Source organism: Bombina bombina, chromosome 1, assembly GCF_027579735.1.
Source record: "Bombina bombina isolate aBomBom1 chromosome 1, aBomBom1.pri, whole genome shotgun sequence".
NCBI classification, from domain to species: Eukaryota; Metazoa; Chordata; class Amphibia; order Anura; family Bombinatoridae; genus Bombina; species Bombina bombina.
In genome coordinates, this window is record NC_069499.1 from 795,549,560 (window position 1) to 795,563,180 (window position 13,621).

Consider the following 13,621-nt stretch of genomic DNA (forward strand, 5'->3'; position numbering starts at 1 on the left):
ACAAGGTCAACCCATTTTATTAGGTTGTGGCTTCAAAACACAAAATCAGCTAATTCATATACACAAATAAGCCTTAAAAAAGCAAATTTTATACTCTGCAGCTGGTAAAAAAAGTTATTGGAAACACATTAAGGGAAAAACTATTTTATATTATACTGTCCCTTTAAGGTATTTTAACTGTGCAAGCAATGCTCATTGCTTATCCGCAAAAAGTAGGGTCACAGTGTACTTTAGCAATATAATGGAGGAAGAAATTTAAAGGGACAGTAAAGTCAAAATTTTAATATTTATGATTAAGACAGAGCTTGTCATTTTAAACAACTTTACAATTTACGTTTATGACATTTGCTTTGTTCTCTTGTTATCCTTTGTTGAATTATAAATCTAGGTAGGCGGATAGGAGCTTAGGAGCCTGCACATGTCTTTAGCAGTCTATGACAGCATTATTTGCAACATTGTATTACACTGCAGTAAACCATGTTGCAAACTGCTGTCAGATGGCTATAGACACATGCCCGCTTCTAAACTCTCCTAAGATTACTCTTTAATAAAAGGATACCAAGAGAACTATCCAAAATTGATAATGCAAGTAAATTGGAATGTTGTTTAAAATTTCATACTATATCAGTCTATAAAGAGTGACAAAAGAGTGTATGTGTATTTAAAAAGATAAAATAATATATATACACTCACACAGCCCTCAATTTACGCAAGGGTTTTGTCCTTGAAGGAAAAGTAAAAAAAAAAACCTGTGTAAAATGAACTCAAGTATATAATGTAAGTCAATAGAAAGTGGAGTTATGTACCAGGCCCCTCTCAAAATTGACATGTTACATAATACATTGTTCAAAGCTTTGAAATAAATGCTCAACAGCATTATAATCTGTATAATAACAGTATGAAAAAAATATTAATTTGTTAAAGCCCTTTTAGATGCATTACCTTTTTTTTTTTTCCTGCAATTTCAAGTGTACATGTACTGTCACTTTAAATGGACAAGAAACCCAAAATGAAAGGGACATTAACCCCCAATATTTTATTTCATGATTTGGATAGAGCATACAACTTTCCAATTTACTTCTATAATCAAATTTGCTTTGTTCTCATGTTATCCTTTGCTGAAGGAACAACACTGCATTACTGGCAGCTAGATGAACACATCTAGTCAACCAATCACAAGAGAAAAATATGTGTAGACACCAATCAGCAGATAGCTTCCACTAGTGTACGATATGTGCGTATTCTATTTCAACAAGAGAACAAAGCACATTTTAAAATAGAAGTTAATTTAACCCCTTAACAACCGCAACTAACCATTTATGTTGCTTGTTGTTAAGGGTTTTCCTGTTTATAATAGTGCTATTATACCCTCTCTCCTTCCTGCTGGACACCGGAAATAGCGTGGTAACAACATAATCCCCATAGAAAGCATGCAACTTTAAGCAACTTTCATGTGCAAGAATTCACTGACTATATGTATATACATTTGTGATTGGCTGATGGCTGTCTGTCACATGATACAGGAGGAGTGGAAATAGACATAAGTGAAATTTATCAGAACAAAATCTACTAATTTAAAGGGACATTATACACCAATTGTCATATACTGTAACTGCATGTTATAGACACTACTATAAAGAAGAATATGCACAGATAGGTTTTATACTAAATTTTTAATATAATCACTTTTAAAAATTTAGAGAAGGCGTTTGACTTGGTGTAGCATTATCATATATATTTTTTCTTTAAAAAGATTTGGCCTGCAAGGGCTTTTTTTTCATTTTGTGAAGAATATTTATAACAATTCTAAAACAGCCCTGTTAATCAATGGTCATTTAACTTTAAAACAAGGGACTAGGCAGGGCTGCCCGCTCTCACCCCTCTTATTTATTATAGCCATAGAATCCTTAGCCATAGCTATTCGGCAGAGAATTGAAGGCATTAAGATTGATAAAAAAAGACACTAAGCTTGCTTATGCAGATGACCTTAAAATCTACATTTCTAATCTCTCAAAAAATATTCCGCAACTTTTACAAGAGATTTAAAGGGACACTGAACCCCATTGAAAAGCAAGAATGTAAGTTTAGATGCCGGCCCATTTTTGGTGAACAACCTGGGTTGTCCTTGCTGATTGGACAGCACCAATAAACAAGTGCTGTCCATGGTACTCAACAAAACATTTGCTGGCTCCTTAGCGTAGATGCCTTCTTTTTCAATAAAGATAGCAAGAGAATGAAGAAAAATTGATAATAGCAGTAAATTAGAAAGTTGCTTAAAATTGCATGCTCTATCTGAATCATGAAAGGGTTCAGTGTCCCTTTAAGTATTCAGCTTGTTCTCTGGTTAAAAAAATAAATACAGTGAAATAAGATATTTTTTTTTGTCTTAAGGAAGATTACTCCTCCAAAGTATCTATATCATTTAAAGTTGCAACTCATTCATTTAAATATCTTGGTATCAATATCTCACGAGAACTGTGCAATTGGTACAGATTAAATATTAATACTCTCTAAGGAAGAACTGCAACACTGGCATAATTTGCCCTTAAATATTTCTGGAAGAGTTGCCGTGTTTAAAATGATATCCTTTCCCAAGATTATTTTTGGACAAAAAAGATGATGGTCTGGCACTTCCTGATCTTGAGTTATATAGCTTAATTTCTCTGGCAAAATTTGTTGTAGGCTGGGTTGGGAACTCAAACTATTTTTCTCAGAACTTGAAGAAAATGTTTTATAACTATACTCGCCCATAGCCATTCTCCATTGAAATCTTAAGACCATTCCTAGATCAGTTAAAAAATTTAAGGTAGATATATAATCTTTTGTTAGCTTGTCACAAGATCTGTGCAAAAAAGGGTCTTACTTACGCAATCTCCAATTATCAGATTACTACAGGGAACCCTGAATTTATTCCAGGAATTTATACAAAAGTGTTCCAAAAATGGGCTTGGGTTGGGGGTTTCCAAGTTGACACATTTTGTAAACTTTACTCTTAAAACAGTCAAATCTTTCTCCGATCTAAAATAAAAGTATCTCCTAGATAACAGACTTTTTTTGCCTATCTTCAGATAAGACACTATGGCCTCTAGTTATGAAGGTCTGTCGGACCTGATCCGACGGTGCAGATCAGGTCCGACAGACCTCACTGAATACGGCGAGCAATACGCTCGCCGTTTTCAGCATTGCACCAGCAGCTCGCAAGAGCTGCTGGTGCAACGCCGCTCCCTACAGCAAGGAGGTGTCAATCAACCCAATCGTACTCTATCGGTCTTTGTGACCGCTGCTTCATAACTGCCGTTTCTGGCGAGCCTGCAGGCTCGCCAGAAACACAGGGCATCAAGCTCCATGCGGATCTTAATACATATGCCCCTATATTTCGAATATCACTCTTTCACATGGGTGGAACTGGACCTGGGTAAATCTAGATTCTTGGATTAGATTAGTTCAAAACGTGCCCCAAATGTCAATTATTAGAAGATGTTTTAATGCATGTGCTGTGGGATTGTTCTAAAATAAAACAACTTTGGTTAAAATTAGAATACTGGATTAATACAGCGTTAAAGATAACTCCTTTTACTTTTTCCATGCGTAGAATAGTCCTTCTCACCTCCTATAATATAGACCTGCTTAATAATAAATGTATTAACTCTCATTTTAATCATAAGAAGCCTCATCTTCCACAAGTGGAAAGATAAGGCAATACCTAAGTTTACAGAAATAATGAGCTTTATCAAAAAAACAATGTATTGTTGAACAGAGAGACACAGATACCAAGTAAGGTCTTTTTTTGGAAAATGGTCTATTTTTATCAAGTCATTAAATAAGGAAGAACAAGACATTTATTATATTTCCATTTAGAAACACAGATTTAATTCTTCTTGGAATATGGTAGGATCTATAGAATGGGTTATTGAGGGAGAGAGGGAAACCACACTTTTTTTTTTTTCTCTCTTGTTTTTTTGTCTAATGTATGTAGAAAAACAAGGAAAACTAGTCAGTGTGCATAAATTATTAGTTTTAAGCTAACTGCTAACACATACACCAGGATGTTATGGATTGTATATGTCAATAATAACACATGCCTGGTTATAATTTCCTGTGTTTCTTTCTTTATGTACCCTGACCACTCTTAAATAAAAAAATAAAATAAAAAAAAAACTTTTAAAAATTCACTTAGATGCTCCCAGTTTAGCACTGTTGATGTTAGGTTAAGACACCGAGAGAAAGGGGCTGGGAAAGAAGGAACAGCAGACCCCCCTCTCCCGCCCATATATAAAGACCCATTATACAAACAGGAGCAATATGGAGTCTGTATACATAAGTATACATCTACAACTTTGGGACTTGGTTAGGAGTCTGAAAATCAGCACAATGTTATTAAAAAAAAAAATGAGCAAAACTATATATTGTTAGAAAAACACTCCAAGATGGGCTGTATAAATGGATCATCTACAAAATATTTTTGCAAAGAAAAATCCAGTGTAAATTGGAAAGTTATTTAAAATTGTATGCTCTATCTGAATTGCGAAAGAAAACATTTTTGTTTCATATCCCTTTAAGAAAACGGATAAAAAAAATGTACTACATTTACTCATACAGTAATTCCCCAATTATTTACCATATATGGATGCAGCAATCCAAGCCCTGCATTTGTCTGAACGCAGTTGTGCACAAGCTCGCATGCGCAGTGTGACGTAGCGCATCATGTGTGTATATGTATGTGTATATATATATATATATATATATATATATATATATATATATATATATATATATATATATATATATATATATATACATACAGGGAGTGCAGAATTATTAGGCAAATGAGTATTTTGACGACATCATCCTCTTTATGCATGTTGTCTTACTCCAAACTGTATAGGCTCGAAAGCCTACTACCAATTAAGCATATTAGGTGATGTGCATCTCTGTAATGAGAAGGGGTGTGGTCTAATGACATCAACACCCTATATCAGGTGTGCATAATTATTAGGCAACTTCCTTTCCTTTGGCAAAATGGGTCAAAAGAAGGACTTGACAGGCTCAGAAAAGTCAAAAATAGTGAGATATCTTGCAGAGGGATGCAGCACTCTTAAAATTGCAAAGCTTCTGAAGCGTGATCATCGAACAATCAAGCGTTTCATTCAAAATAGTCAACAGGGTCGCAAGAAGCGTGTGGAAAAACCAAGGCGCAAAATAACTGCCCATGAACTGAGAAAAGTCAAGCATGCAGCTGCCAAGATGCCACTTGCCACCAGTTTGGCCATATTTCAGAGCTGCAACATCACTGGAGTGCCCAAAAGCACAAGGTGTGCAATACTCAGAGACATGGCCAAGGTAAGAAAGGCTGAAAGATGACCACCACTGAACAAGACACACAAGCTGAAACGTCAAGACTGGGCCAAGAAATATCTCAAGACTGATTTTTCTAAGGTTTTATGGACTGATGAAATGAGAGTGAGTCTTGATGGGCCAGATGGATGGGCCCGTGGCTGGATTGGTAAAGGGCAGAGAGCTCCAGTCCCCTCAGACGCCAGCAAGGTGGAGGTGGAGTACTGGTTTGGGCTGGTATCATCAAAGATGAGCTTGTGGGGCCTTTTCGGGTTGAGGATGGAGTCCAGCTCAACTCCCAGTCCTACTGCCAGTTTCTGGAAGACACCTTCTTCAAGCAGTGGTACAGGAAGAAGTCTGCATCCTTCAAGAAAAACATGATTTTCATGCAGGACAATGCTCCATCACACGCGTCCAAGTACTCCACAGCGTGGCTGGCAAGAAAGGGTATAAAAGAAGAAAATCTAATGACATGGCCTCCTTGTTCACCTGATCTGAACCCCATTGAGAACCTGTGGTCCATCATCAAATGTGAGATTTACAAGAAGGGAAAACAGTACACCTCTCTGAACAGTGTCTGGGAGGCTGTGGTTGCTGCTGCACGCAATGTTGATGGTGAACAGATCAAAACACTGACAGAATCCATGGACTGATTTGTTTTTGTTTTGTTTTTGAATGTCAGAAATGTATATTTGTGAATGTTGAGATGTTATATTGGTGTCACTGGTAAAAATAAATAATTGAAATGGGTATATATTTGTTTTTTGTTAAGTTGCCTAATAATTATGCACAGTAATAGTCACCTGCACACACAGATATCCCCCTAAAATAGCTATAACTAAAAACTACTTCCAAAACTATTCAGCTTTGATAGTAATGAGTTTTTTGGGTTCATTGAGAACATGGTTGTTGTTCAATAATAAAATTAATCCTCAAAAATACAACTTGCCTAATAATTCTGCACTCCCTGTGTGTGTGTGTGACCAGCAAGTGCCAGTTTTGTTTTCAGATATAGATACACATATACATACAAAGTGCAAAAGCCCAAAGATCAGTTATACACTATGGAGCTTTAATGACCGTAATAAAATAAGATTGTGACTTGGAAATGATTACTTCAGATAAGTTGAAGTTTGGTAAACAAAAGCACTGCGGAGAAAGCAAGTAGAAAGCTTGTTTGTGTATGACGAGGTAGTACATTTCTTTCTTTCTAAGGGACTGTGTGTCATATCTCCATATCAGCTGTGGTACTGCTAAAGAGAGAAAAAAATTTGGAAAGTGAGCAGATAGATGTAGTGGGAATAAACATTATTAGTTATATATTTTTTAATACTTGCACTGCATAAAAAAAAAAAAAATTGCATCTTGTGTATAGCTAATCAATCTGCTTTGCAGCTGACCTACATTTGCATAATTTTACATTTTTTAAAGGGACAGTCTGCACCTTAGTCATCTTAGTCAGAACTGCAGGCCCCCAGTGGAAACTGACGCTATTTGCACACCTGGGTCCTGCAACTAGCGCTGCTGATTGAATCAGCATCCATTTCCGCTCGGGACCAGCATCCCACTGCTGGTGCTGAGCAGTAGTTTAACTATGTGTTTAACCCATGCAAGGGGGAGAATAGCAGTGTCAAATGTGATAAAGTTGTGTGAATTAGAGCATGTCATTTTATAAGTAATGTCCCTAAAATATAGACCCTGGATGTCTCCTTGTCATGTAGGGATAATCTTCTGTTCATGTACATGAGGATGTGGTCTACTTCCAAGTAGACTTTTTTTTTTTTTTTTTGGCTTCTTGTTACAGTTTGTGTTTTCTGAATTCAAATATACACATTCACAAGATTTATGCATTCTCATGGCGATCTTTCTGGAACCCATGCATTTTTTTTTTTTTTTTTTTTTTTTTTTCCAATTTAACTTTGTTTAATGGCACTAATACATTGCTGATATTCATGCTGTCTGAACAAGAACCCCTTTTCTATAGTCTGTGAACATTCCCTCCCACAGTCAAAACCCCCAGAAGAATGAACCAGCTTCCAGAATTATACTCAGACAGGGAGAAGGCACCCACTCGCTCTCCTAATAAATATGAAGTTATGGACATGCCAAGGGAATGGAATATCCAGGGCTGGAGTGGAGCATCTCCCCCACTCTGAGTGCAATATGGCAAGGTGGGGTATTCCATGAATCAAACATCTCTGCAGGTTTCAGTCCATAAGCCCCAAGTTGTCCTGTACTAATGGGGTTTGATATAGGAGAGATTCACAGCTTGTCCAGGAAGTTATCTAAAGCCTGGACGGTCTCCTTAAGACCCTTCCTTTTACGGGTCTCAGCCACAATTGCACTAGGTCTTGTAGTGCTGTCAAAGGGATCTCCAGGCAGGATCTGCCAGTGGTCAAACACACACTGAGGGAAGGCCTGTCCACCAGTGTTTGATCTCAAGTCAGCGGTGAAACCAAAGGACTCATTGACAGGTAGGAATGCTTTAACAACAAACATTGGTGTTCCAGCCACTTGGGACTCCTCAAAGACATGGCCACGCTTCCGGTTCAAGACACCATAGATGCCACCCACGACTTGCTCAGGGCACTGGATCTCTACAAGGTAGATTGGCTCCATAAGACGAGGTTGAGCAGTAAGCACACAGGCATACAGACAACGACGGGCAGTTGGAATGATCTGTCCACCACCACGGTGGATGGCATCAGCATGAAGGGTCACATCATGAACATCGAAACGAACACCTCTCAAGTTCTCATCACACAGAACACCCTCCTTGGTAGCCCACTGGAAGCCTGCAACTACACTGTCCTTGATTTCATTCAGATACTGCACTCCTTTTGTAATATCAGTCAAAATGTTGGGTCCAGTTCCATCAGGGCCAAAGCACCAGATCTTACGAGCTTCAGTGACATCCCACTCATATTTCTCAGCAAGGTAACGGGCACGTGTCTTCAATTCCTGTCGGGCAGCCACATCACCCTTGTCTATGTCCTCAGCAAGGCCATCAGGGAAAGGACGAGCTTTCATATACAAACGATTGTGCTTATTGGGGGACTTTGACAGGCAAACTTGGTTGGATTCCTCACTTACAGTCTCACGGTAAGACACAACCGGGTCAGATTTCTTAATTGGTATGCAAGCATGATCTTCTTCCAAATCCTTCAGGCAGATTTCCAAGTGCAGTTCTCCAGCACCAGCAATGATGTGCTCTCCAGACTCTTCAATAATGCACTGCACCATGGGATCTGATTTAGCCAGACGTTTCAAACCCTCAACCAATTTTGGTAAGTCTGCAGGGTTCTTTGCCTCCACAGCAACACGCACTACAGGGCTGACACTGAATTTCATCACACGCATGTTATGGGCATGTTCAAAGGTGGTGATGGTCCCTGTCTTCACCAAAAACTGGTCCACTCCAACCAGGCCAACAATGTTACCACAAGGCACATCCTCAATGGGTTCCACATAACGCCCCATCATCAAGATAGTCCTCTGGATTGGCTTCAGGTAAAGGTCTTCCTTCTTTCCAGGAGTAAAGTTTGGTCCCATAATTCTGACCTTGAGACCTGTAGAGACTGAGCCAGAGAAGACTCTTCCAAAAGCATAGAATCTTCCTTTATCTGTAGTGGGTACCATCTTGGAAATGTACATCATTAGGGGAGCTTTGGGGTCACAATTCTTAATGCCCATGGCAGCCTCATCATCAGGGGGTCCCTCATAAAGCAGCTCACAACGGTACTTCTGAGCAGTCACTGGGGAAGGCAAATTGATGGTGATCATCTGAAGCAGGGCATCTCCAGCTGGTAGCCAGCGTCTCATGACAGCCTTGAGTAGCTGTTTGCCCTCCTTGTCTTTGTCTTCACTGTCTAACTTTATGTCAAGCTTCTCAATCAGCTTGGCTGTTTCATCTTTCTTGAAGTTCATGATGGCATCAAAGACCTTGAAGATAGGATCCAGAATTAGCTGGCAGAAAGTTCTGGGAAGCTTCTTTCCATCAGCATTTGAAGCAGATTTGCTAAACTTTCCATTTGAAGGGTCAAAATATCTGTCACCCCACAGTTTCTTCATCATATCTTCTACTTTCTTTGCCCGATCTGCTGGTGCCCACTGACCTTCTCCCTTAGCAGCAAACTTTGCCACATACAGCTCGGCAAACTGTTTTAGGGTGAATGCCCATCCATGCAGGCCAGAACCAAAACCAACAGTTCCAAGGACTGGGTCAATCATGATGTTACCCATTGGGCCAGTCTCTCCCTCTCCATAGGTAGAGATGATTACGTTTACATTCTCCACAATACGTTGGAAGGTCTGGTAGAGCTCCTCTGGTACCAGCTGCAACTCCAAAAGAGCACGGTCCATCTTGTTCATCATCAATACAGGGCGGATACGCTCAGCAATAGCCTGACGGAGCACTGTCTCGGTCTGCACACACACCCCGGAGACACAGTCAACCACAACCAGGGCTCCATCAGTAACACGCAGAGCTGCAGTGACCTCTGAGGAGAAATCCACATGGCCAGGAGAGTCAATTAGATTGATGAGGAAGCCAGTACCATCCTTAGTCTGCTTGATAAAGGCCATGTCATTTTCTGAGAGCTCGTAGAAGAGAGAAATAGCTGTTGATTTGATGGTGATACAACGTTCCTGTTCATCTTTTCGGGTATCTGTGAAGCGAGTTTCACCAGCACGGGCTGAGGCGATGATACCAGCCTTGCACACCAGTGAGTCAGTCAATGTAGATTTGCCGTGATCTACATGGGCTATGACTGACATGTTACGGATGTTCGCCTTCTTGTCCATGATGGAACGGATCTGGTCTACCGTGAAGTTCACCATGTTGGCGGATGGCGGTGGATTCTTTTTCACGGGACGAAATGAGGCCGGAGCAGTGCTGCCTGCCTCACTGCAGACAAACAGGCGGAAGAGCCCATGCATTTTTTTGTACTATATATTAATTTTTATATGATCTCTGATGAAGTGCATGTGCGCATGCGCAAAATGCGTCAGATTATGAGTTTACCTGGCTCACATATACCTGTATCCAAATAAATTCAAGTATATACTCAAAAGACCCAGCGTGCTTTTCTTTTTCCTCATCTTGATATAATTTTTATATGTATTGGAGTTTGTCTTTATACCTAAATAGCTGTATATATATATTCCAGGATGTGTTTTCTGTAGTAAATTGCAACATTTATTAAAGGTATACAATGTTTAGAACTTGTGTTTTTGTATGAAAAATGCAACAAATAAAACCCCTTTTTTAATTAAAGGGACAGTGTACACCAATTTTCATTTAACTGCATGTAATCGACACTACTATGAAAAATAATATGCACAGATACTGATGTAAAATTCCAGTATTAAACAGTTAAAAAATTACTTAGAAGCTTCCAGTTTAGCTCTGTTAAAAAGATAAGCTAGAACACCCACTGAAACTGGGAAATATTCAGACCCTCCTCCTTCCTATGCATATGAAAAGACTCTTTACATGAGCAAGCTGGAGTAGGTATACACCAGTATTCTCCTAAAACTTTGGGGCATGGTTAGGAGTCCTAAAATCAGCACAATGTTATTTAAAAATAAGCAAAACTATGTTAAAAAAAAAAAAAGCTGTATAGGCTATATAAATAGATCATCTACAAAACATTTATGCAAAGAAAAATCGTGTATAATGTCCCTTTAAGTCATTTATGTTATGTGTTGTATTATGGGAAAGAACATGGACACATGAAAGGTTAGGAACTTTCTATTTAAAAATTGGGCTGAGTAGAAAAACTTTTTTCCCCCCCATTTTTTTTTTTTCTGGGGGACAGGGAAATCAGTGAAAAGAATAAACATAAAACAATATACTCATTTGACAAAATAAAGCTGCAGTTTTCATTGCACTATTATTCTTATATATCAACGTTCATAATCGTGTATTAATGTACTAAATGTAGCCACCAATCAATAAGCGCTAACCAGCGTGCTGAACCAAAAATGGCCCAGTTCCTAAGCTTACGTTCCTGCTTTTTTCAAATAAAGATACCAAGAGAACGAAGAAAAATTGATAATCGGAGTAAATTAGAAAGTTGCTTGAAATTACACGCTTTATCTGAACCATGAAAGCTTAAAGGGACACTGATCCCAAATTTTTTCTTTCGTGATTCAGACAGAGCATGCAATTTTAAGCAACTTTCTAATTTACTCCTATTATCAATTTTTCTTCGTTCCCTTGCTATCTTTATTTGAAAAAGAAGGCATCTAAGCTTTTTTTCTTGGTTCAGTCTCTGGACAACACTTTTTATTGGTGGATGAATTTATACTCCAATCAGCAAGGACAGCCCAGGTTGTTCACCAAAAATGGGCCGGCATCTAAACTTACATTCTTGCATTTCAAATAAAGATACCAAGAGAATAAAGAAAGTTTGATAATAGAGTAAATTAGAAAGTTGCTTAAAATGTCATGCTCTATCTAAATCAGGAAAGAAAAAATTTGGGTTCAGTGTCCCTTTAATTTTGACTAGACTATACCTTTAAGGATGCTTTCTTTGTAAAATATTTACCAGGGATGTTAAACATTGTGCCGTTCCTCGGCTCGCATCTAATACTTTGTTTAGCAGATGAATGACGAATCCGGTTTCATCCAATCGTTGCGTGCCCCACGAGCTGGATGCATTTACCATTCCACACTTGCGTGCAACCCTGCCTGCACAGGCCAATCACGCGCGGGCAGTAGCTGTCAATCTCCCTGGTTGGAGGAGACCGGGGAGATTAAAATTCTCCACCTAAGAGGTGGAGAACAGGTCTGGGAAGCAGCGATCTGATGACCGCTGCTTGATAAATTGTGTGAACCTGCAGTCAAAGTGGAGAAAAGAGCTTGATAAATCTAGCCCAAAGGAATGCCATTGGCGTTAGGATCTTGTACACACATTCTGCACTGGAAAAAAAGCCTGCTAGTTGGTTATGAACGTTTTAAAAAATTATATACGCTAACCTATAGCTTAGAGTGGTCCCCATATCTGTTTAAAATTTAGGAGTGAGGCAATGGAATCTATATAGATGTATGGAAAATAACAAAGTTAGGAGCCAGGGGTAAAATTCTAGTTGCCAGTGGCTCCCTGGGTTTGTCAACCCTGACAGATGACTGAAAATTGAATTCCCTATAAAATGTTTAATTGTGTATCCTTTACATATAATGTCATTTTAATATTTTGCCATCTATTCACATAGTTTTTTTTTTTATGTATTTTTGTATTACCCGTGAGAAACACTTATGTGCTTTCCATAGGATATTAATACTTTATCCTACAGAATACTACACACATACAGTTAAAATTGTGCTTTTCCTACACTCCCTAGATAAAGCTTATTCTGTAACCTATGTTATCAAAATACTGCCAAGTGCCTAAACCAGCTAATTTGATTTGCAGTATTTGCAGGTTACATAATTTTCCTTTACCTCACAATGGAGTGTGGGACAATTGATTTTTTTTTTCCCATGAAGTAAAAGGTGTTTAATGTCCCAATAGACTTGATTTGAAGCTAAGTGAAATTGTTACTTCATTACTAGACTCACAATTCATAGGCTTATTGTGGAAACGCATACTGCTGAATTATGTCCTCAATAATACCTGTACCTAAACCACCTAGTATTCTCATTACTGTAGAGAGTACACTATGTTTTCTGCCCATGAGCTGCTAATTCATGACTGTATGTGTGGGTGTGTTGGGGGGTAAATTTTGTGTTCTAAAAATAAAATTTGAGCTGTTAAACATGCCCACTGTATAGATGTATTTGACAGCAAAAGCAATAATCCAGTATAAACCGTTGAAAAACTTACTTAGAAGCTCTCAGTTTATCTTGGTTGAAAAGGTTAGCTGGAACACCCACTGCAAATGGTATATAGCAAAAAAGCAGACCCCCCCCCTCCCCTTTCCTCTGCATATGAAAAGTCTCTTTACACAAATAGGAGCAAGCTGGAGTAGGTATACATCAGTATTCTCCTAAAACTTTGGGTCTGAAAATCGGCGCAATGTTATTTAAAAATAAGCAAAACTATTCATTTTAAAAACAAAACAAAAAAAAAAAACCTGTATAGGCTATATAAATGGATCATCTACAAAACATTTATGCAAAGAAAAATCTAGTTTATAATGTCCCTTTTTAATGGAGCATTACAGTCAAAATTAAACTTTCATGATTTAGACAGAGCAAGCAATTTTAAAAATGTTCTTATTTATTTTGTCCTCTTGGCAGGGCCGAACTGGGAAATCAGACCGGCCCTGGAAATTTGTATAG

The 13,621-nt window shown here is 38.4% G+C and overlaps 2 protein-coding genes across 2 annotated transcripts in view; one reads left to right on the plus strand and one right to left on the minus strand.

The window, feature by feature from the left end:
- The window catches only part of ZDHHC9 (zinc finger DHHC-type palmitoyltransferase 9), a 118,064-nt gene that overhangs the window by 1,639 nt on the left and 102,804 nt on the right, over positions 1 to 13,621 (plus strand). The gene's annotated exons all lie outside the window — the stretch shown is intronic.
- On the minus strand, positions 7,247 to 10,257 carry LOC128645978 (elongation factor 2). Its single transcript, XM_053699355.1, has one exon. It carries the CDS (start codon positions 10,171 to 10,173, stop codon positions 7,597 to 7,599), a length of 2,577 nt encoding a protein of 858 aa, XP_053555330.1. The 5' UTR covers positions 10,174 to 10,257; the 3' UTR covers positions 7,247 to 7,596.

Excerpts from the sequence above, each read along its gene's own strand:
- LOC128645978 (XM_053699355.1), bottom strand. The coding sequence starts at position 10,173 with ATGGTGAACTTCACGGTAGACCAGATCCGTTCCATCATGGACAAGAAG.